The sequence below is a fragment of the Leucopleurus acutus genome (genome assembly GCF_964270905.1).
Source record: "Leucopleurus acutus genome assembly, chromosome: 20".
Taxonomy (NCBI): Eukaryota; Metazoa; Chordata; class Mammalia; order Artiodactyla; family Delphinidae; genus Leucopleurus; species Leucopleurus acutus.
The window spans coordinates 58,896,883-58,920,971 of NC_139162.1; the positions used below are offsets into that span (position 1 = coordinate 58,896,883).

Sequence of the window (24,089 nt, forward strand, 5' to 3'; positions counted from 1 at the left end):
GGTCTAAGCGAGATGTGTGGGACCGACACGCGCAGATGGAGAGCGAGGGGCTGACCCCGAGCCGCGCGTGGACCGACAGACGGACAGACCGAGTGTGGAACAGTTCCAGTGCGGGGCCTGCTGACTGACCAGTTGTGTGAGTGTCTGGTTGTGTTTCTGTGTCTGACTCGTTTTGCTGTGTTTCTGACTGACAAGCTGGGAGCGTGTGGTCGGCTGATAGGATGTCTGACTGACCTGATCAAGCGTGCGACTGACAAAGAAGTTGTGTGAGATTTTGTCGGAGGGTTGTGTGTGTTGTGCGTGAGAGGGTGTGTCTGTGACTGACTGTGATTTCAGGCGTAACCGAGAGTCTGTGTATGTGACTGGCTGAGACAGTGACTGATGATTATGGATGACTGGCGATGCTGTGAGCTCCTGTGTTTATGGGACTATGAGTGACACTGAGAAAGTTTGGGTGCAGGGGTATATTTTGGGATATGACTGACAGACTATGCCTGAGGTAGGGTGTATGCGTGGAACTATGTGATTGACGGAATTGTCAGGGGGACTATATTTGGATGATTTGCAGGGAGTTTACCAAGTATGTGACAGAGAATTTGTCTGCAGCTGAAATTATGTGACCTGCAGTCACCCAGCTGGGTTGATGTCCACCGGCACCTTCTGTGGCCTTAAGCCTGGCAGGGACTGTGGAGTCATCAGATTGGGCATCTACTGCATGTCTGCTGTGTGCCAGGCCTGTTGTCAGGTCGGGTACAGGAAGGAGCAAGAAATGAAAGAACTGCTCTCCTAAGTTGGTTGAGCAGCTGTGGACAGCGGACCCCGACCTGATGTGAGGTCAGCACGTTGGGGGTGAGCTGATCATGGTTCACGTCCCTGTGTCTCAGAGACTGTCCTCAGGGATTTTCCAAAACAGCAGTTTCAGGGGTACAAAAGGGAGCTTGGAAACTGTCGCTGTATTTACTGTCAATCCTGCCACCCCTGTACCCACTCCTCTGAACAATGATTTCCTGCCTCAGACTCCGCCTTTCCTGGGCCCTCCGCTTTCTCAGCACCTGTTCACTTGCTATAGGCGCTGCGGCTCCAGCATGCCCAGTGTCTCTGGGGAAACAAGGTTAGAACACAGAGCTGGGGGAGAACGACCCGGGGCACTCGGAAGGATACTTAGCCTGCTTTCAGGTGCTGGGACGGCTCTTGGAGAAGATGACAGCTAAAGTGGGGCCTGGAGAACTAGGAGAAATTGCTCAGGTGCAGAGGGGGATTTTAGGACAAGAGAGTAACAGGGACAAAGGAATTCAGGAATTGGGATAATGGCAAAGGCAAGGTTGCAAGAGGCCCAAGTAAGCTTTACAGTGGAGTCAGGGGCTAGAGCACAGCTTTGCCAGAAATCACCAGCTGCCACTGAAAGGTTTCAGGATTGAGGTCTTGTTTTATTCGTGCTCACTTCTCCCTGTGCTCAAGGTCATGGCTTCAGTGCCAACAGTTGTTATCTGTTATTTTGCGTATTAGATCCTAGCAGGTGTAAAGTGATATCTCATTGTGCTTTTTTTTTTGCGGTACGCGGGCCTCTCACTGCTGTGGCCTCTCCCGTTGCGGGGCACAGGCTCCGGACGCGCAGGCTCAGCGGCCACGGCTCACGGGCCCAGCCGCTCCGCGGCATGTGGGATCTTCCCGGACCGGGGCACGAACCCGTGTCCCCTGCATCGGCAGGCGGACTCTCAACCACTGCGCCACCAGGGAAGCCCTCTCATTGTGCTTTTGATTTGTAATTCTCTGGTAGCTGATGATGTCGATCATCTTTTCATGTGCTTGTTGACCGTTGTATATCTTCTTTGGAGAAATATCTAGTCAAATCCTTTGCCCATTCTTTAATTTGGGATTATTTGTCTTTTTATTATGGAGTTGTTCTAGATACAGGTCCCTTATCGGATATATGATTTGCAAATATTTTCTCCCATTCTGTGGGCTGCCTTTTCACTTTTTCTTTTTCTTTCTTTTTTTTTTTTTTTTTTTTTTGCCTTGTCACACAGCTTGCACGATCTTAGTTCCAACTCCTAACCACTGGACTGACAGGGAATTCCTCTTTTCACCTTCTTGATGGTGTCCTGCAAATCACAAAGGTTTTTAATTTTGATGAAGTCTAGTTTATCTATTTCCTCTTTTGTCACTTACCTAAGATGGCTTTGCATTATTTTTGAGTGTGTGTGGAATACTGACCACAAAACCACACACTGGGTCACAAACCAAGTCTCAAACCAGCAAATATCAAAGGATTAAAATTGACCAAAGCACATTTTCTGAGCACAACAGGGTTAATCTGGAAATCAGTAATAAAAGGACTATCAGAGGGCTTCCCTGGTGGCGCAGTGGTTGAGAGTCTGCCTGCCGATGCAGGGGACACGGGTTCGTGCCCCGGTCCGGGAAGATCCCACATGCCGCGGAGCGGCTGGGCCCGTGAGCCATGGCCGCTGAGCCTGCGCGTCCGGAGCCTGTGCTCCGCAACGGGAGAGGCCACAACAGTGAGAGGCCCAGTTACCGCAAAAAAAAAAAAAAAAAAAAAAAGACTATCAGAAAACTCTGAATTGTTTGGAAATGAAGCAGCAGAGTCTAAGTAACCCACGGTTCAGGAAGAAACCAAAAGAGAAATTAGAATATATTTTTAACTAAATGATAATGAAAAAACAAAATCAAACTTGTGGGTGTACAGCTAAAGCTATGTTTATAGGGAAATTTATAGCCTGAAATACATGTATTAGAAGAGAAGAAAGGCTGAATGTCAGTTGTCTAAATATTCACCTCAGAATCTACAAAATAATTAGCAAATAAAGTAAGGGAATGCCCCTGTGGCTCCCAGGGGAGTGGGGTGTGTGTGTGAGTTAGAAGACAGACCCACTCTGTGTGGGAGGAGCATAGGTCTGAAGCAGACTGGCCATGGGGTCAGGCTACTGGGGTTTGTAGCTCAGCAACCGCCCTTCCTTTCAGTATCTGGGAAACTTTGAGCAAATCTTTTTCTCCTGTCTGTCTGTCTTTATACCATATAATGAGAGAAAGCTCCCACCTGAGTTTGTTGTGAGTTTTAAACGAGTTACTATATGCAAGCATTTAGAAAGGTGCTCAGCACCAAATGGGCGCTGCCCTGATTATTTTGATCATCTGTGACTCTGTGAGAGTGAGTCACATCTCACAGGCCCCAAGCCCACATCTGCCCTACTCGGCAGCCACAAGGCAGGGCGCCAAGTTCACAGGATAACCAAGTTCTGATCTTCCTGCAGACCCATTTCCAAGGCTCCAGCCATCCCATATCTCACTGGAGGTCTGCTGCCCAATGGCCATCCCCAAGAGCCTTGTGAGCCCGGTGCCCTGGGAACAGGATGACTTTCTGTGAGTGAAGGTCGAGCATGAGGAGGCCAGCTTCTCTCAGGTCCAGGAGTCTAACTTTGGCCACACCTCCCACCCTGAGGCTGCCTGTCTGCGCTTCCGACACTTCTGCTATGAGAAGGCATCCCAACCCACGTGAGGCGCTGGCCCGGCTCTGTGAACTCTGCCGCCAGTGGCTGCGGCCCGAGGTGCGCTCCAAGGAGCAGATGCTGGAGCTGCTGGTGCTGGAGCAGTTCCTGGGCGCGCTGCCCCCCGAGCTCCAGACCTGGTTGCGGGCTCAGTGCCCCGAGAGTGGCGAGGAGAATGTGGTGCTCGTGGAAGACCTGACTCAGGCACTGGACAAGAGAGGTGAGGGGGTGACAGGCAGGTGCTCATGGCACACGGGGCAAAGCCTGGACTGGAATGTTGGGGGTGCAGGTTTGCACTTGGGGGCACTCACCCAAACCCTCACACACTGCGTTAAGCAGGTCTGTTTTGACTGCCAGTGACCAAAAGCCCAGCTCAAACTGACGGAAGCCAAGGAGGGAGGTTTCATGGCTGTGTATCAGGAGTTCAGGTGACGGCATCAGGATTCTCTCGTTCTCCTTTCTTTCTCAGTTGAGTTTTCCTACGTTAGGTTCATCTTTAAGTAGCTTCTGTCCCCAAGGGAGACACAGTTGGCCCAGCAATCTCATGCTTGTGCCTTATCAATGTAGAAACCTCATGGGGAGAACAGCGAAAGATCCCTGAGCTGAGCTTCACTGAGCTGAGCTTCACTGAGCTGGTCGGGGTCTTGTGCTTGTCTTTGACTGACCAAAGCCCCAGGGACTGATGTGAGCAAGGGAAGTTCCCCAAAGGAAAACCAGGATGCTGCTATCAGATAAGGGAGCTGGATGCTTGGGGCTGGGGAGGGGGCAGAAACGCCGTGTGTCCCGATGCACCCCCTTGGAGCCCTCCCTATGCTGACCTCCAGCATCTGGGTGAGACAGACCTGCCCCAGGCCAGAGTGGGCACCGTTGCTTAGAGACCCACTCAGGTGTCGCAGCTCAGGGAGACCCGATGGGACACCAGGAGGACCCAGCCCCACCTGATGGGAGCGTTTGGTGGGGTGGGTGTACCAGCAACCAGGGCGGAGGTCGTGGGCAGGGAGACCATGGAGTTTGGGCTCAGAAGAATCATCGAGGCTTGGTACATCCAACCACTGCTCTGCCGCCTCCTGGCCGTGTGTTTCTTTTGTGCCTCAGTTTCCCTGTCAGTAAAACGGGGATTGTAGTCCTAATACTTACCTCAGTGTCATCGAGAGGTGTGAACAAGGCAGTCTGTGCGGCCTGTGAAACGGTGCCTGCACGAATCGGACACGTGGTAACTGGAGCTGTTAGGAAAATTTGTTCTGCTCCCTGAGAAACGAACCTTTCTGAAAGAGCTTGCCAGATGCGCTCCCTTGGCCCCATCAGCTATGCCGAGACACGGACTGGGTAGGAGGGAGGGCGCAGCCCCACCCTTCTGTAGGGTCAAGAGAGTCTTCAGGGAAAATGCAAAATGGCACTGAAACAGCAAGAAAGAACCACACTCCAGGCAGAGGGACTGGTGAGAGGCAGAGGCCCCTTGGGTATGGTATGCACTGGTGCATTCTGGGAAGAGCAGGTGGTGCAGTGTTTCTGGAATAGAGGAAAAAAGGGTGGTCGGGACCCAGCATGTGGCTAGGGAGGTGGAGGAACTTAGGGAACACCTGTGAGTCTAGAGGAGGAGGAGATTCTAGAGCTAAAATCCCGACTTGACCACTAGCTAACTGTGTGACCTTGTACAAGTTACTCAACCTCTCTGAATTAGTCATGTGGTCTTGTACCAATTACTTAAGACCTCCCCTCAGCTGGGCCTCAAGTTTCCTTGCCTGAAACCCAGTTGTCAAAGTGCCCCTTTCTTTTTTTTTTTAAAGCATGGATCATTCTTTTTTTTTTAAATTTAATTAATTAATTTATTTATGGCTGTGTTGGGTCTTCGTTTCTGTGTGAGGGCTTTCTCTAATTGCGGCAAGTGGGGGGCCACTCTTCATCGTGGTGCGCGAGCCTCTGACTATCGCGGCCTCTCTTGTTGCGGAGCACAGGCTCCAGACGCGCAGGCTCAGTAATTGTGGCTCACGGGCCTAGTTGCTCCGCGGCATGTGGGATCTTCTCAGACCAGGGCTCAAACCCGTGTCCCCTACATTGGCAGGTAGATTCTCAACCACTGCACCACCAGGGAAGCCCAAAGTGCCCCTTTCTGAGAGCAGAATGAAGCTGAAACGAGGCAATGGGAGTTACCCATTGCACTTGGAGCCGAGCACAGAACAAGAGCCTAACAGTGGCCAGCAGCCCTGGGAGGCAAGCAGAATAGCATCCCCCTCTTGCAGATGAGAAAACTGCGGCCCAAACAAGGGCAAGACTACCCAACCCTTGGAGCTGGCGAGCGGCGGAGCTGGCGAGCGGCAGACCTGGGGCCCCGTTGTGGACTTAACCAGCAGTTATTCCGGCCACCCCCCCACTTCCTGGAATCTGTCCAGTAAACGATGTCCAGTCAGGCGTCCTAAGGTGCACTGTGTACCCGTCAAGGGCAGGTCCGTTCAGGAATGCTTCTACCTCGTACACAAGCCAATCTCCAGCTGCCGCTCAGCCATGCTCTGCCTTCACAGCACATTATAAAGAGCAGGCCTCAGGCTTCCCGGGGGCTCAGGGAGGCCCGGTGGAGGCATCACCCACCCACCCACAGCAGCAGGTGTCTACTTGGGGTTCAAGGTAGAGTCTACTGCATCCTGGATTGATTCCCTCATTCAGCCGGTATTTACTGAGCATCTGCAGATGCATCCAGGTCCAGGTGGCAGGGACAGAGCCCAGGCCTGCCCAAGGGAGCAGGCACATAGGCGCCTGGCGTGCTCGCTCTCTCACTCTCTCCCTCACTCTCTTTCAGATCCATTCAACCTCAGGGTTTTCCTCCTGACACTTGTGACAAAATCAGGAGCCTTAAAGAATGGAGAGTTTGCAGTGGGTGGTTTGAGGAGTGGATGGAAACATGTGATGCAGGTTTTTGTTTTTTCTTAATTGAAGTATAGTTAATTTACAATGTTGTGTTAATTTCTGCTGTACAGCAAAGCGATTCAATTATACACGTGTATACATGCATTTTTATATATATAAATTTATTTATTTGTTTATTTATTTATTTTTGGCTGCATTGGGTCTTCATTGCTACGCGCAGGCTTTCTCTAGTTGTGGAGAGCAGGAGCTACTCTTCGTTGTGGTGCGTGGGCTTCCATTGCGGTGGCTTCTCTTGTTGCGGAGCACAGGCTCTAGGCGCACGGGCTTCAGTAGTTGTGGCACGTGGGCTCAGTAGTTGTGGCTCGCGGGCTCTAAAGCGCAGGCTCAGTAGTTGTGGCACACGGGCTTAGTTGCTCCTCAGTATGTGGGATCTTCCTGGACCAGGGAACAAACCCATGTCCCCTGCATTGGCAGGTGGATTCTTAACCACTGCGCCACCAGGGAAGTCACATACAATCTTTTTAAAATTCTTTTGCATTATGGTTTATCCCAGAATATTGAATATAGTTCCCTGTGTTATGCAGTAGGACCTTGTTGTTTATCCATTCTATATATAATAGTTTGCATCTGCTAATGCCAAACTCCCAGTGATATCATATGGTATTTGTCATTCTCTTTCTGACTTACTTCACTTAGTATGATAATCTCTAGGTGCATCCATGTTGCTGCAAATGGCATTATTTCGTTCTTTTTTATGGCTGAGTAATATTCCATTATTATTGGTATGGAATACCAGTATATTCAGTATATAAAATACCAGATGTGGTATATATGTACCACATCTTCTTTATCCATTCATCTGTTGATGGACATTTAGGTTGCTTCCATGTCTTGTCTATTATGAATACAGCTGCTATGAACATAGGGGTATCTTTTTGAATTATAGTTTTGTCTGGATATATGCCCAGGAGTGGGATTACAGGATCATATGGCAACACTATTTTTAGTTTTTTGAAGAACCTCCACACTGTTTTCCATAGCGGCTGCACCAATTTACATTCCCACCAACAGTATAGGAGGGTTCCCTTTTCTCCACACCCTCTCCAGCATTTCTTATTTGTAGAGTTTTTGATGATGGCCATTCTGACTGGTGTGAGGTGATATCTCATTGTAATTTGGATTTACATTTCTCTAATAATTAGCAATGACAAGCATCTTTTCATGTGCCTATTGGCCGTCTGTGTGTGTGACGCCGGTTTTGATGGTGTGGGAGGACAGCACTGTGCCCTTTTGTCATCCAAGACACCAAATGAGAAACTCTCCTTTGGAAATGGGGCCAAATATCAGGAGTGGCCCACATCTCCCCTTTCAGAGTGAGGCCAGGGCCCAGCAGAGAGGGGAGGCCTGGTATGGAAAAAGTGGTGACACTGTGGTTCAGATTGTTGCAGGCTGGTGCTGGGATCTGAGCTCTCAGAGGCGAGCTGTAAGCAGAGCAATTCGGACGAGTCAGGGCCACTGAAACCCTGGTAGGAGAGCTTTCCCCAGGACCCACCTTTGGTGATGCCTGCGAACCTGAGGGCAGCTCAGAGAGGCAGGCCGGACTCTCAGCGAAGATGTGGACAAAGTCTGTCACCCAAGAGATGGATTTCAGGAAAACTTCAGGGCCTCACAAGGGCGCCCTCACAGACCAGCCCGGCTGTGAAGCTGGTGCTTTGGGGGACAGTCCCAACATGTGGCCAGACTTCACCTCCCAAGAGGAGACTCCTTCCAGAGAGAAAGTGGATCCACTGGATGGTTATGGCACAGAGCCTCCAGGCACGTACTTGGGGAGGAAGCCCTCCAAGGGTGGTGAGTATTGGAAGACGTTCCGGAGCCCCTTGGCCCTGGAGGCCCACCGGAAGAGCCATGCTCGGAAGATGCCCCACACCTGCAGTGAGTGTGGGAAAGCCTTCGGCCGGAGTGCACACCTGGCCCAGCACCAGGTGGTCCACACAGGGGCCAAGCCCCATGAATGCAAGGAGTGCGGGAAGGCCTTAAGCTGGCTCACCCACCTGACCCAGCACCAGAGGATCCACACCGGGGAGAAGCCCTGTGTGTGCGAGGAGTGCGGCAAGGCCTTCAGCCAGAGCACCCACCTGACCCAGCACCTGCGCATCCGCACAGGATAGAAGCCCTACAGGTGCTACGCCTGTGGCCGAGCCTTCAGCGACTGCTTGGCTCTGATCCAGCACCTGAGAATCCACTCCGGAGAGAAGCCCTATCAGTGTCAGGTTTGTCCAAATGCCTTTGCACAGAGCTCGTCCCTCATCGAGCACCAGAGGGTCCCCACGGGGGAGGAGCCCTACAAGTGCAGCGACTGTGGGAAGGCCTTCAGCCGCACCTCAGCCCTCATGGTTCACTTGCGGATCCACATCACCGTCCTGCAGTGCCCGAGGAAGCCTCCCCACAGTGGCTCAGCATCGAAGAGAAACCTGAGTTCTGAAAGAGCTGGGAGGGACGGGGTGGGTGACTGCTGAATCCCCCCAAATGACCAGATGCTAAAGGGCAAACTCTGGGGCTGTCCGGGAACAGCTCTTCATTCTGGGACCCAGATGGAGGCCCCTGATGAACATAAAGCTATTCAGGTCATCTGACGAAGCTTCTAGAAGGCTCCTGCTGCCCTCCATACCCCACTCAAGCCCATCTCAGAGAGAGGACAGCTGAGCTGAGGATGTGGATTGCTCCTCAGAGCCAAAGCAGTCAGGGTCAAGTTGCTCTCAGGACTCAGTGGTCCCTGGATGCTTGGGGCGGGGAGGCTCCAGCTTCACATTCCCACATGGCATCTCTTCTTGCCTGTTCCTCTCCCACGCAGCCCAGGAGGGACACCTGCCCGTGCCCACCTCTGTGCCTTCACACATGCTGTTTCCCTCCACCTGTTCACGTCTGACTCCAAGGCCAGCTTGTGAGGCTGCCTTTTCCAGACCCTCAGCCTCTATCGCATTTTCTGTGTCCTGAGCGTACGGCTGGCCACTTGCCCGGCATCCGTTTCTCCCTCCCTTCTCCTTCCACATCCCACCAGTCGTCAGCCCTGTTGGTTTTACTTACAACCACCTCTTCTCCGTCTTCTCCACCTTTGTTACCTTATGCGAGCCCACATCACCTGTCACCTGGATTCCAGCAGGGGTCTCCTTCCTGACCCCTTCCTGCTTTCATTACACACACATACACACACCACACACATCCCAGACCACACATCTACACAGACCGCATACATACACACACCACACACATACACACACCACACACATACACACACCACACACATCCCACATACCACACACATCCCAGACCACACACATACACACACCACACACATCCCAGACCACACACATACACACACCACACACATCCCAGACCACACACATACACACACCACACACATCTACACACACCACGTACATACACACAGCACACACATAATACACACAGCACACACATACCACACACCACACACATACACACAGCACACACATACCACACACATCCCAGACCACACACATACACACACCACACACATCCCAGACCACACACATCACACACATCCCAGACCACACACATACACACACCACACACATCACAGACCACACATCTACACACACCACGTACATACACACACCACACACATACACACACCACACACATCCCAGACCACACACATACACACATCACGTACATACACACACCACACACATACACACACCACACACATAACACATACCACACACATCCAAGACCACACACATACACACACCACACACATCCAAGACCACACACATACACACACCACACACACACCACACACACACCTCACACACACCACACACACCACACACACACACACACACACACACACACCATTGTTTTCTTTTCCACACCAGCTTCCAGCAGGCTCTTTCCACAGCCCGAATCTGATTGTATCTCTCCATGTGGGAAGCTCTCCACTGCATCACCTTCCACAGCAAAGCTTCCTGAATGGGTTACAAGTTTGCCAAGATATAAGCTGCTTTGGGTGCCAAGCCGTCTCTCCAGTTACCTTCCTATGTGTGTAGGAATACTGTCATTTTTCTGTGTGTGCAGTGAAGATGGTTTCAAAGTCCTGCCCTGTGGGATAAACCTCAGATCCGTCATCTGCTGTTCACGGTCATCCATGACTGGCCCCCAGCCTTTGTCTCCCGTGGCCACACCTCCCACACACCAGCCACACGGAACAACGTGCGGTTCCTGAAGAAGCCACCCTTTTTCCCGTGAACGTGCCTTTGTGCCTGTGCCTGGAACCCACCTCTCTTCTTCCCTCCAAGATGTTTCCAGCATCCCTCCCCAGCCACCTCAGACAGACTTCAGCTTGCCCCCTCTGCTTCCAGAGTGCCTCCCCCTTACTCCTCTTAAGCCTCCTACCATATTATATGTACTCCTTACAGAGCTTGGAAACTGTGTTTCCCAAGGACACTGTGAGCTTCCAAGAGCAGGGGCCATGTCTTATTCTCAGTATCCACAGCACACAGGGCAATGGGCCCTGACCCATGGCTGCTGAATGCATGACTGACGCCTTCCCGGAGGCGGTCACCACGCTGCACCCTACGTCGTCCTTGTAGATGTTTACGTGGCTCTCTCCCCCGCGCCAGCTGTGGGCCCTACAGGGCAAAACAATCCAGTTTCTCCAGGGCCCCAGCACTCAGACCAGCCTGGCACGCAGCAGCCTCAATAAAATGTTCCTGTATTGAGTCCACCCTTTCCATGGCCCCAGAGCCCCCCTGGTGCCGTGGGCTCTGGCAGCCAGCATCCTGTCACTGCTCTCTGCCTTCTCTCACAATGCTGTATCCCAGTCCCTCTTGCAGGGTCCATGTCTGTAACTGGATATCGCAGCCTCTGTTCCTAACTGCCAGGGCGTCAGCCTTCTTTCCTTTGTTTCTCTGATGACCCCATCACGTATGAACCATCTGACACACCCCATACTGTTGTGTACTGGTCATCGTCACCATCTCTCCCTGTGTTTCTCCCTCCGTATTGGATTCGTTCCTTCTGTGTCATGAGTAAACAAAGACCGACCGACGTGGCTGGTTCAGAACAGGAAGGCTGAGACCCAGGGAGACGGAGATCTTGTGTCAGCATCTCTGAGAGAGTCCCAGGTACACCTAGACACAGGTCGCCTTCCACACAGAGTGCGGCCAAGGCCGAGAGACTGAGAAAGTTGACAGATGTGGGGGGAAACTCAGAGGCAAGAGATGCATGTTCCCAGTGCCCCCAGGCCTCCAACAGGCTGCAGGGAGTGGCCCTGAAGTTAGGCTGCTTTGGGGACGTCGGATAAGTGACCTCCCTGAACCTCAGTGACCTACTCAGCCTGGAAAGAGGGGATGATCAGATGTGCTTGGATCTTCCTGGATCTTCCATCCAGGAAGATCCCACATGCCACGGAGCGGCTAGGCCTGTGAGCCATGGCCACTGAGCCTGCGCGGCCGGAGCCTGTGCTCCACAACGGGAGAGGCCACAACAGTGAGAGGCCCGCGTACCGCAAAAAAAATAAAAAATAAAAAAAGATGACATAATAGTTTGAAACCAGGCAGGTTTTAACAGCCTTGTTATAGGACAGAATCACAGTGAGAGACTCATGAAACCATAAGTATAGTTGGAAATGAAATCACATTCTTTGTGATGATGGTGGAAAGAATATTTGAAGAAATAATGGCTGGAAACTTTCCCAATTTGGCAAAAGGTATAAACTTACAGGTTCGGAAAGCTCAGTGAACCCAAAACAGCAGAATCTCAAAGAAATCCATGCCCAGACACATCCTAATCAAAGCTGAAAACTAAAAACATTTCAACTTTTTGAAAGCCGCCTGAGAAAAACTATGCCTCACATAAAGATTAATACAAAAGATCATAGATTTCTTTTTTATTTATTTAGCTGCGCCACGTCTTAGTTTCACAGGATCTTCGTTGCCTCGTGCGGGATCTTTAGTTGTAGCATGCTGGATCTAGTTCCCTGATCACAGATTGAACCCAGGTCCCCTGCATTGGGAGCGCAGAATCTTAACCGCTGGACCACCAGCGAAGTCCCGTAAGATCATAGACTTCTTATCAGAAATCATAAAGGCCAGAAGGCAGGGAAACAACATTTTTAAAGTGCTGAGAAAAAGAACTGTCAGTCCGAATTCTATATACAGTGAAAATGCACTTCAAGAATGAAAGCAGGGGCTTCCCTGGTGGCGCAGTGGTTAAGACTCTGCCTGCCAATTCAGGGGACATGGGTTGCAGCCCTGGTCCGGGAAGATCCCACATGCCACAGAGCAACTAAGCCCGTGAGCCAGAACTACTAAGCCCACGTGCCACAACTACTGAAGCCTGCAGGCCTAGAGCCCGTTTTCCACAACAAGAGAAGCCACCACAAGGAGAAGCCCGCGCACCACAATGAAGAGTAGCCCCCACTCGCCGCACCTAGAAAAAGCCTGTGCGCAGCAACGAAGACCCAGTGCAGCCAAAAATAAATAAATAAAATGAATTAAAAAAAAAAAGAAAGCAAAGTAAAGACATCCTCAAGTGAAGCAAAACTAAGACAATCTGTTGCAAGCAGGCCTGTACTAAAAGAAATGCTACAGGGACTTTAGATTGCTTACATTAAGATATGTATGATGGTGGAAAGTAAAATTTATGACATTTTCTGGTAGGGTTTTCAGTGTATGTTAACGTGGTATATATGACAACTGCAGCATAAAGAGAGGGGGGTATCAAAATTCATTCAGTGACATATTTGAGATTTGTACATTTTACTGTATATAAATTATATCTCAAAGAAAACCATTAGTGTACAAGATTTTTTTAAAAATTTAAAGAGGAAAATAAAATAAAAATAAATAAATAAAAATAAAAATTTAAAGAGGGGAGGATAAAGAGACCTATATAGTGATAAAGTTTCTAAATCCCACTTTAAGTGGTAAAATATTAATTCTAGGTTGACTGTGAAGAGTTAAGTATGCGTACTGTAATCCTTAGAGAAATCCCTAAAAAAGACTATACAAAGAGGTGATCAAAAACTCAGTAGATGAACTGAAATGGAACCTGAGAAAAAATAACCCAAAAGAGGGCAGGAAAGGGGAAACAGACGGATAACAGAAGGAACAAACAGAAAAGAAAAAGGTGGACCAAAACCCGGGCATATCCATTGTTACATGTAAATAGTCTAAACATACCAATTAAAAGGAATTTTTTAAAAAATAAAATAAAAAACCTACTTTAAATATAATGATATAGGTAAGCTTAAGGTAAAAGAGTGGGGAAAGGTATATAATGTGAAAACTCCATCAAAGAATGCTGCAGTGACTATGTTAATATCAAACCAAGTAGACTTCAGAACAAGGAAAATTACCAGGAATAAAGAGAGAAATTACATAGTAATAAAGGGCCAATTCACCAAGAACACAAAACAATTCCAAATATGTATGCATCTAACAACAAAGCCTTAAAATACAGGAAACAAAAACTGGTAGAGCTGAAAGAAAATAACAGGCAAATTCACAATAATACTTGGAGACTTCAACACCCCTCTCTCTAGAATCAGCAGAACAAGAAGACAGAAAATCAATAAGGATACAAAAGAACCGAACAACGTATCAACCAACTGGATGTAATGGATGAACTGCCAATAGTCGATCTTTTTTTTATCCACAAAGAAGTAATTTCCCATGATTTAAAGTAACACAAACCTATTTTTAAGCCTAACATTAGGCTGTTACTAATGCTTAACCCCAAAAGTCAATGACCTAAGTTTCCACCTGAAGAAAAGGAAAAAGAAGAAATTAATTCAGAAGTAAGTAGAAGGAAGGGACTAGTAATGATACAAGAAGAGATTCACAAAGTAGAAAAGAGACAATACAAAAATGAGCAAAGCCAAAATGTAGTAAGTTCTTTGAAAAGATTAATGCAGTTGATGAGCCCCTAGCTAAACTGACAGAGAGGGAGAAGGGACACCACATCAGTCATGAAAGAGGTGACATCACTACAGACCCTGCAGGCACTAAAAGAATGCAGGAGTGTTATGAGCAACTCCATGCCAGTAAATCAGACCTCTCAGAAGAAACAGGCAAAAACCCAGTTTATCAAGTATTAGTTGATCATGCCAGCCTAATACACAACTGCTGTATGCCAGCATCTCGAGGGCCAAGCTCCAGGCAGGAGCTGGGCAATAGTCCAGGAGGGCGTCGGGTGGGGCAAAGGGGGCTCAGAATCGAGGGACAGTGGGGAAGGACAGGACTCCCACTCCTCCCACAGCTCCAAGTTCTGATGTGGGAGACCTGGCCTCTGGTTGGAGACACAGTCTGGCACCACCACATGGTGGCCACTCAGACTGGGAAGACAGAACTACACAATGCAGCCTCTGAACTGCCTCCCAGTTCAGTCAAGTTCTGTTTGGAGCCTCAAGCTGCCCACCCACACCTGCTGGCGACTGGGCAGAGGTGACTGGGGAGTAGCTTAACGGAAGAAGGCAGAAGAAGGCAGTCTTGAAAGTGGGGGCCCAGAAGCACCCCTACCCTCGGCACCCCTACCCTCAGGATCCAACGCGGAGCCCATCCACCTTCAAGACCCAGGATCCCAGCCCACTTCCCTCGGCTCTGGGACTCCAGCCCCCCTGCATCAGGGCTGCCATTGGCCAAAGACACATTTTTAAAGTCTGTCTTCACGTTTATTGTTTCCTGGTTCCATGGTTGAGGAAGAGCCATCCCTGCCCTCTCCCCCCAGGGGAAGTCCAGCTTCCAGCTGCAGGAAGAGGGATCAGAGCCAGACTGGAGAAAGGACTTCCCAAGGATACCATCAGCAGCCTGGGTCTGCAGGCGAATCAGCTTCCTAGACAAATTTGACAGAAGAGAAATGCTAGGGAAACGAGGCTCCCTGGTGAGTCAGAGCAGACCTCACTGAGACCCCCCAGGAAGGAAGTGGCTTGGTCAGCTGCCAGCTAAGACCCCCCCACCACACACACACACCTGGGCCTCCCTACAGGTGCTCCAGCTGGCCAGGCCACTCTCTGCTTTAGGGCCTTTGCCTATGTGGTTCCCTGCCTGCAATTCCCCCCCCACGCACCCAGCAGACTAGGCCAGTGTTAGTGCTGGGAGGAGGTGCGGGAAAGGGCACCCCTGTAGGAGGGTAGAATCCGGGCAAAGGCCGGGAGCCTCGATGCGCCCACGGAACCGAGCTCCACCTGCCACCTGGAGCTCCACCGGGTCGCTGAGCTGGGACAGCAGGGAGTGGGCCCAGTTGGAGCGGTAGCCGCAGCTGTAGTTGCCGGCGTGTTGGGGCCCCACGTAGGTCAGCACGAGGTCCGCGGAGGGGTCGGTGGTCCAGGCCACCGCCGAGGGCTCCTCTTCGCCGGGCCGTAGCAGCAGGAAGGAGACGTCGGGCACGTGGCCCTCGCAGCGTAGGACAGCATCGCGGCCCGGAGTCACGGCCCCCGTCCACAGGGCCCGGAGCCGCGGCTTGGGCAGGGGTCCTGGGAGAGCAGCGGGTCGGTCAAGTGAAGCCCCTTGCCCCAGGCAGCAGCGGCCCAGCCCCGCTCCGTTGCCAGCCCCCTTCTCCAGCCAGGGTTGCTGGCCTCACACCGTGGTCACTGCGCTGTAACCGTAGTGTCTCCCTGTACACGTCCCCGCACCCCCCAGGCCCGGGCCTTCTCTGAGACTCCCTGGGGTCCCCAGCGAACGGCACTCAGGGCTTCAAGACAGGTGAGGAGAAGGAAGACAGGAGCCAGGGGAACGGGTTCCCGCAGAGGGCACAGCGCAGTCAGTGGTCTGGTGGTGGACCCTGTGCGGGGGGCTCTGCCTGACCTCCGACCCCAGGAGATCCGGATGAGGAAATCAGAGGAACACACAGACCCCAGGGCCGGCGGGGGCTCGGGGAGAATTACAGCTCAGCCCTCCGCCGTGGGCGCCTGGGAGCAGGCAGGGGTGGGGTCATAATCTGACCACAGCCGACAGGCCTGTCGCACAGGGAACCTAAGGCGTGAGCCAGTGCAAAGCCGTTAGCACTCTGAACCCTAAGTTCCGGGTCCTCTCTCCACGACCTCCACCAAAGCGCTACACGTAGCCCCGGTTGGAAACAGGCCAAAAGGCTGGGCGTCCCAGGGCCCTGGCGGCCGACCTCGCGCTCCCCTAAGGAGCCGCCGACTCTGCGGGCAGGACCGAGGCCCAGAGCGCTTCCCTTCGGCGTCCTGGGACAGGCGGGCACCCTCGTTTTGCGCACGGGCAGAAGGAGGCTCCGGACCAATGTGCCCGCCGCTCACCGTCCACGCGCAGCTCCACGGGCGCGCTGGGCGCGGAGCCCGCGAAGGGCGGCGCCGTGTCTGTGTAGACGCAGCTGTAGTTGGCCGAGTCGACCGCCGAGACGTCGCGCAGCTCAAAGTGGGCCTCCGTCCCCGCGGGGCTCAAGAGACCGTGCACCCGGCGCTGGCCCGCGCCCTCGCGCACCAGGAAGAAGCGCACGCCGGCGCGGGGGGCCCGGCACCGCAGCTGCACCAGCGTCCCCGGCTCGGGACTCAGAGTCGCGGGCTCGGCCGACAGCTCCGGCGCCGGGAGTGTCCCTGCGGGGAGGACGCGGCAAGGCTGACGCCCAACGCCGCATCTTTCCGCCGGAAAGAGTGCGCCCCGCTCCCTCTGCTCCTTCCCGGGAGGCCCGCCTGCACCGCCCTGCGTAAAACCGCACCATCCGCCCGACGTCCCGGCCCTCGTCCTCCTTGGACGCTCACGCACGCTCCTACACTGTTCCTAACTAATTTGTGTGCCCACAAAAATAGACGGGTGTGGGGTCGTGTTTTGTTGGAGGAGCATCCGCGCCCGCCTCCCCCGCCGGCGTCCACTCCTGGGGTTTACGCCCCTGGTCCTTGGCGGGTCCTGCAGCCCCAAACTGGCCACCCTCAACAGAGAGGCCTCGGCGCCCACCCGGACCCCGGAGGCTGGGGGCCCCCGTGCATGTAGCGCCTGCATGGCCAGACTTGCGCGTGGACCCAATTATTCTTCGCGGGGCCACGAAGCTGGGCTCATTTTTCTGTCCTCAGCTGGGGAAACTGAGGCCGGGCAGATGAGTCGGGATTGAGCCCTGGCAGTTACCGGGACCCTTCCCTGGGTCTTTCCTCCCGCTGCCCCGAGGGCAGAGCGCCCCGTCCTCCCTCCCCGCTGCCACATCCCCCAGGCTCACCATCGCTCAGCACCAGCTCGGCGGGCGCGCTGTCCAAGGACCAGAGCGCTAGCTCCTCTGGCAGCCGGTAGCGGCACGTGTAGACACCGCCGTCTCCTGGGGCCAGCGTGTTCAGCTGGAAGAAGACGCGGTCTGGGCTGGTACTGGCCATGGTTACCTGCAGCACGTCCTCGCCCCGCCGCAGCTGGAAGTGCACCCCGCTCAGGGGCGCCACGCAGGTGAGAGTCGCGCTCGAGCCGGGGCGTAGGAGCCCGGCAAACCCGCCATTCAGAGTCAGCGTGGGTGGCGGCGGCGTGGCTGCAAGGCAGGGACAGTCACTGGGGCGGCCAGAGTCCCAACCATCCCCGCTGTGGGAGCGTTCCTTGGAGCCCAGCCTCCAGACCTCTTGCCCCGGGAACAGCCTTCCTTGTGGCAAATTCCCACGCCACTATCAAGGCGGGGCAACTGCGTGGCCACTGTTTCCCAGACCCAGTCCTGGACAGGGGTATTCAGGGCCGGGGGTCAGGGTAAAAGCTACTCTGTCTCCAGGAGCCTTCTCCCCCAGGAAGCCCTCTGGGATGGTCCACCCACTCACCCAGCTCCTCTATGGTCACAGTGGCACCGGGCTCCGAGGGGGCGCCTGATGCGTGGGTCCGGTAGCTGCAGCTGTAGATGCCAGCCCGGTGGACTGGGAAGGTGGCCTGCCTGTCCTTTGGGGCCTCAGCCACCTCCAGAAACTTCTCATCACCTTCCCGCCTCAGCAGGAAGGTCACACCGTGAAGTCCCCCGAGGCACAGCAGTCTCGTGTTCAGGCCCGGTGTGATCCAGGGCACGGGTTTGGTTGAGAGCAAGGGTGGGGGCAGGGGCTCTGCGGCGGGGGCGGGGGGTGGGGTGCAGGGGTCATGGGTGGTTCTGCCTGACTTGGAAGATACGGGGCCCCAGCCGGACCTGGACCTCCACACTCATGGAAATGTGAGGGAGCCAGGAGATGGAAGGCATTGGTGGGAGTGGAGGGGTGGAGGGGTGGCGGGACAGGCTGAGACAGGGACAGGGGACTACAAGAGGAAGACGCGTTCAGGGCCCAACTGTGGCCAGGCCTGCCCTAACCGCTTCCTGAGGATTCAGTCATTTATTCCTCACAGCCTTCTAGGGTTGGTACAAACATCACCCTCATTTTACCAATGGGGAAACTGAGGCTCAGAGATGTTACCTGACTTACCCAAGGCCACCAGCCAGTCGGGGAGGGGGCCGGAAGAGAACAGGGAGAGTGAGGAGTGGAGGAAGGGAGGCCTCTCCAGCAGCCTCTCTTCCTGCCTCGAGGCCCGTGAGCCCTCCACTCACCTGCTCCAGTCACCTCCACGAGGTTGCTCAGGCTGCTCCTCCCACTGTCCATGCTGTAGTGGCAGCGGTAGAGGCCCCGGGTGTCACCGGTCACTGCTCCCAGCGGGAATCTGTACTCGGTGGCAGGTGAATCCAGGTGCACCAGTCCCTGGGCCACTCCATCCTTGAAGAGCTGGAACTCCAGGGTCCACAAGGGGCTCTGGCATGTCAGCGTCACGTTGGCCCAGGGTTCCAGCAGCGATTCGGCCTCTGCCCACAGGGTTGGCCTTGTGTCGATGTCTGTGTGGGGATGGGTGTCAGATCTGGGGGCCCAGGCAGGGGTTCACCCCACAGCGCCCACCATGCCCAGGCCCGGCCCACTCACATTGGACCTTCTCGGTCACTGGGTTCAGGGCGAGACCTGCGGAGACGCACCACCTGTGAGGCCCCATGGCTGTTCATTCCCGCCCCTTATCTGGCCCCGGGGACCCCAGGCAGGACGCCTCACCCCAGAGCAGCAGGAGGGCCACCCGTGCGGACATGGTCAGCCTCACTGCAGCCACAGGAGTGTCTGCCGGGTGATAAGGCCCAGCCAGGGCGGCCGGGAGGGTGGGGTGGGGGGGAGGGCGCGGGGCACTGACCTCGCAGCTCATTCGTATTTCCAGGAAAGCAGGGCTCCAGGGGGTCGGGACAAAGGGCAGATGTGGTCTCAGGAGTCTCAGCTATAGCAACAATCAATAACTGCAGAATGAATAAACTAAATTAATAATAAAGAGTAAAGATAACAAAATAAATGATATAATAGCAGCAAAGAATAACAAATGAAGAAAATTAATAATAAATAGTAAATGGAAAAATAATAAGAACATTTTTTAAATAAAAATAAAATTGTGAATTTCCTGCTGGTCCAGTGGTTAGGACTCCACTGCGGGGGGCAAGGGTTCGATCCCTGGTCAGGGAACTAAGACCCTACATGCCAGGCAGTGTGGCAAAAGAAAAAAAAAAGAGAGAGAGAGAAAAGAAATACATTAAAATAAAATAAATACTAAACCAAGTAATGTAATAAATAATAACAAATACATTTAAATAATAGTATGGAATCATAGTTAGCAAACAAAATTACCAATAAGTAATAAAATGATTAAAGTGAAAATAATTAATTAATGATGAGAGAAAGGATAAAACACTAAGTATTAAAAACAGATAATGCAATAAATGACAACGAATTAATAAAAGTAATAAAATAATGTTAGAAATAGATAGTATAATAAATAAGAAATACATTAAAGTAATAAACGAATATTTAAATTGATGGTTTGTTTATAAGTAAAATAATTGATAATAAAATAAAAATAAGTAATAAAATTATGAGGCACCTACTGTTGTGGTTCACAGCATTCTGCACATGGACTTGGGCAGTAGGTGGTGTTACTATCAGTTCCATGTTAGGCGTGAAGGAAATGAGGCAGGTGGGGGCCTGTCCTTCTGGCACGTTCCCCTCTGCAAGGCCTCTCATCTCCTCCCCCCAACAGCTGAGCAGTACTGGGATCCCCACTCACCCTGGGGCAGGTGAAGGCAGTGGGCAGGGCCCAGGGCAACCCCAAGCCCCACGTGGGCCCACCCGACATGCAGTATTGGAGGTGTGCCGGCCAAGGTGGGATTCGCCTGTGTCTGGATTTTCTACACTTTGCATCATGCAGGCCTCCTGCAGGCGCATCCTGGCTCTTGCCTGGAGCTGTGGTTCCTTCTCCCTCGCTGGTTAATTCCGCAATGTGTGAGCCACCATGGATTTGGAGACACATTTGCACCCAGGCCATTCAGTTCAGACCTGTGCTTCCACCCTGGTCCTGTCCCTGTGCTCAGGTTGTGGACAGTTTTCTGAGCTGCCTTTGTCATTTATTGCATTATCCATTTTTAATCGGCAGGCGGACTCCCAACCACCGCGCCACCAGGGAAGCCCTTTACTTATTTTTTAATTTTTGGCTGTGTTGGGTCTTCATTGCTACGTGTGGGCCCTCTCTAGTTGCGGTGAGTGGGAGCTACTCTCTGTTGCAGTTCACGGGCTTCTCATTGCAGTGGCTTCGCTTGTTGCAGAGCACAGGCTCTTAAGTGCGTGGGCTTCAGTATTTGTGGCACCTGGGCTCAGTAGTTGTGGCTCACGGGCTTTAGAGCGCAGACTCAGTAGTTGTGGCTCAAGGGCTTCGTTGCTCCACGGCATGTGGGATCCTCTCAGACCAGGGCTCAACCCTGTGTCACCTGCATTGGCAGGCGGATTCCTAACCACTGCGCCACCAGGGAAGCCCTGTGTTACTTTAAATCATGGGAAATTACTTCTTTGTGGATAAAAAAATCGACTATTGGCAAGTTCATCCATTACATCCAGTTGGTTGATGATGTTGTTCAGTTCTTTTGTAACCTTACTGATTTTCTGTCTTCTTGTTTTGTTGATTCTAGAGAGAGGGGTGTTGAAGTCTCCAAGTATTATTGTGAATTTGTCTATTATTTTCTTTCAGCTCTATCAGTTTTTGTTTCCTGTATTTTAAGGCTTTGTTGTTAGATGCATACATATTTGGAATTATGTCTTGGTGAATTGGCCCTCTATCACTGTGTAATTTCTCTCTTTATTCCCGATAACTTTCCTTGTTCTGAAGTCTACTTGGTTCGATATTAATATAGTCACTGCAGCATTCTTTGACGGAGTTTTCATATTATATACCTTTTCCCACTCTTTTATTTAAGCTTACCTATATTATATTTAAGGGCGGTTTCTTATTTTCTTTTTAAAATATTCATTCTGGCAAATTCTTTTAATTGGTATGTTTAGACCATTTACATGTAACAATGGATATGCTTGGGTTTTGGTCCACCTTTTTCTTTTCTGTTTGTTCTTTCTGTTGTCCGTCTGTTTCCCCTTTCCTACCTTCTTCGGGTTCCATTTCAGTTCGTCTACTGAGCTTTTGATCATCTCTTTTTATGGTCTTTTTTTAGGGGTTTATCCAGGGATTACAGTATTCATAACTCTTCACAGTGTACTTTAGAGTTAATATTTTGCCACTGAAAGTGGATGTAGAAACTTTAGCACTATATAAGCCTCTTTACCCTCTGCTCTTCAAATTTTTTTTAAATTTGGTACTCTAATGGTTTTCTTTGAGATATTTATATACAGTAAAATGTTCAAATGTCAAATATATCACTGAATGAATTTTGATACCCTCCTCTCTTTATGCTGTAGTTGTCATTTATACCACATTAAAACCCTGTGGTATAAATGACATTTCATTGTCAAGGAAACTCTGCCAGACAATGTTATAAATTTTTCTTTCAACAATCATACATATATTAAAGATCGAACATACGCAATCTGTTACTCTTCCTTCATTCCCAAGGTTCAAATTTTCCTTCTGCTATCATTTCCCTTCTGACAAATGCTAAACTCCCTATTTAGCATTGCTTTTAGAACAGGTGTGCTTGCAACAAATTGTCTTAGTGTTGCTTCGTTTGAGGATGTCTTTATTTTGTTTTCATTCTTTTTTTTGAAATATATTTTTTATTTACTTATTTGGTTGCACTGGGTCTTAGTTGCAGCACGCAGCCTCCTTAGTTGCAACACGTGGGCTCCTTAGTGGTGGCATGCCAACTCTTAGTTGCAGCATGCATGTGGGATCTAGTTCCCTGACCAGGGATCTAAACCGGTGCCCTGCATTGGGAGCGCAGAGTCTTAACCACTGCGCCACCAGGGTAGTCCCTATTTTGCTTTCTTTCTTGAAGTGTATTTTCATTGTATATTGAATTTGGACTGACAGTTCTTTTCTTCAGCACTTTTTCCCCCCCTTCGGTACGCGGACCTCTCACTGTTGTGGCCTCTCCCGTTGCGGAGCGACAGGCTCCGGACGCGCAGGCCCAGCGGCCATGGCTCACGGGCCCAGCCGCTCCGCGGCATGTGGGATCTTCCCGGACCGGGGCACGAACCCGCGTCCCCTGCATCGGCAGGCGGACTCTCAACCACTGCGCCACCAGGGGAGCCCTCTTCAACACTTTAAAAATGTTGTTTCCCTGCCTTCTGGCCTTCATGATATCTGATAAGAAATCTGTGATCTTTTGTATCAATCTTTATGTGAGGCATAGTTTTTCTCAAGCTGCTTTCAAAAAATTTAAATTTTAGTTTTCAGCTTTGCTTATGATGTGTCTGGGCATGGACTTCTTTATGATTATGCTGTTTTGGCTTCACTGAGCCTCCTCATGCCCCCTACATCCACAAGGGCTCTCCCCAGCAGGAAGCCAGAGAGAGAGGGGTTTTGACTGGGCTCACAGCCCTCCTTGCCCACATGGACTGTCTGGCGCTTGATGAGGTTGGACCACCAGCAGAAGCTTTTCCACATGCTTCTCACTCAGACAGTGTCGCAACCAGCCTTCAAGACAGCTGCTAATGACCCTCATCTCCTAGCTTCCACACCCTTGCTTGCATATGCTTCTCTGCATTGAATCAGGGATGGTCTGTGGCACGAATATTATATGGCATGAGTGACAGTGAGCGACCTGGACTCAACTCACTCGCTCTGGGGAAAGTCAACTGCTGTGTCATTGGGACACTCAAGCAGACTTGCACAGCGGTCTGCATAGAGAGGGACCACCTGCCAACCACACTAGCAGCCAGCCATGTTTGACATAGTGGCTGCTCTGTTGTCAGGGGCCCTGGTGAGTGAGTGGGGGTGAGTGTTGCCCTTGCCAACCCACAATGTATGGTGGAAGTGGGGGGTTAGTTTTAGTGTTTTCAGTCGGTAGGGCATTAGCGTTGTCACTGCAGTGGAGCTGAGCCCACCTGGTCACATTCCTAGGCTCTCTCCAGAAAGACTCCCCTTGTGTTCAGGCTTGATGGAAACTGTTATTACACTTGCATATCAACCGGGTTTCTCTTTGGTTTGAATGTTTTTAGGTCTATCAAGACGACTGATGGGTGTGCATCATCCATGACACACTGACCACACTGGGAGTTTGCCTCCCTCGTCAGCCCCCTCGTGTCCACCAAGGATGAGTTCTCAACAACAGAACTCTTCAGAATAAATGTCCTGGTTGTCTGTAAAAGGTTGAGCTGTCCTTGGCGATACCACTTTAGCTGGGTTTCTCCTCAGGATGAATTGTGTGGATGGTAAAAAGAAAAAACCCAAGTTCCACTTTTGCCTGAGGTGCCCCACTAGCCGCAGGGGTGGGGAGACT

The 24,089-nt window shown here is 51.6% G+C and overlaps 2 protein-coding genes across 4 annotated transcripts; one reads left to right on the forward strand and one right to left on the reverse strand.

Annotated features, from left to right (window-relative positions):
• ZSCAN22 (zinc finger and SCAN domain containing 22) lies at positions 1–23,858 on the forward strand. The gene is given in 5 exon segments (XM_082862736.1): positions 1–136; positions 3,270–3,379; positions 3,383–3,502; positions 3,504–3,723; positions 23,809–23,858. Coding segments are annotated over 4 exon segments (435 nt in total). The 5' UTR covers positions 1–136; positions 3,270–3,322; the 3' UTR covers positions 23,847–23,858.
• Positions 15,057–19,465, reverse strand: A1BG (alpha-1-B glycoprotein). Of its 3 annotated transcripts, none has more exons than XM_082863273.1 (8): positions 19,384–19,465; positions 19,261–19,296; positions 18,897–19,175; positions 18,151–18,423; positions 17,577–17,873; positions 16,666–16,962; positions 15,599–15,879; positions 15,057–15,239 (listed from the first exon to the last, which is right to left on the reverse strand). In XM_082863273.1, the coding sequence occupies exons 1-8, from the start codon at positions 19,415–19,417 to the stop codon at positions 15,207–15,209; spliced, it is 1,530 nt and encodes a 509-aa protein (XP_082719399.1). In that variant the 5' UTR covers positions 19,418–19,465; the 3' UTR covers positions 15,057–15,206. The 3 variants fall into 3 exon arrangements, with proteins under 3 accessions (XP_082719399.1, XP_082719400.1, XP_082719401.1); XM_082863274.1 differs by having other exon boundaries at positions 15,592–15,879; XM_082863275.1 differs by lacking the exon at positions 16,666–16,962.
• Positions 23,859–24,089: the final 231 nt, after the last annotated feature.

Bases quoted from the DNA above. Each gene is read 5' to 3' on its own strand.
- A1BG (XM_082863273.1), bottom strand. From the start codon at position 19,417: ATGTCCGCACGGGTGGCCCTCCTGCTGCTCTGGG. The intron at 19,176-19,260 runs GTGAGTGGGCCG...ATCCCCACACAG, and splicing joins AGTGACCGAGAAGGTCCAAT to ACATCGACACAAGGCCAACC. The intron at 16,963-17,576 runs GTGAGCCTGGGG...TCCTCCCCGCAG, and splicing joins CGAGCTGGTGCTGAGCGATG to GGACACTCCCGGCGCCGGAG.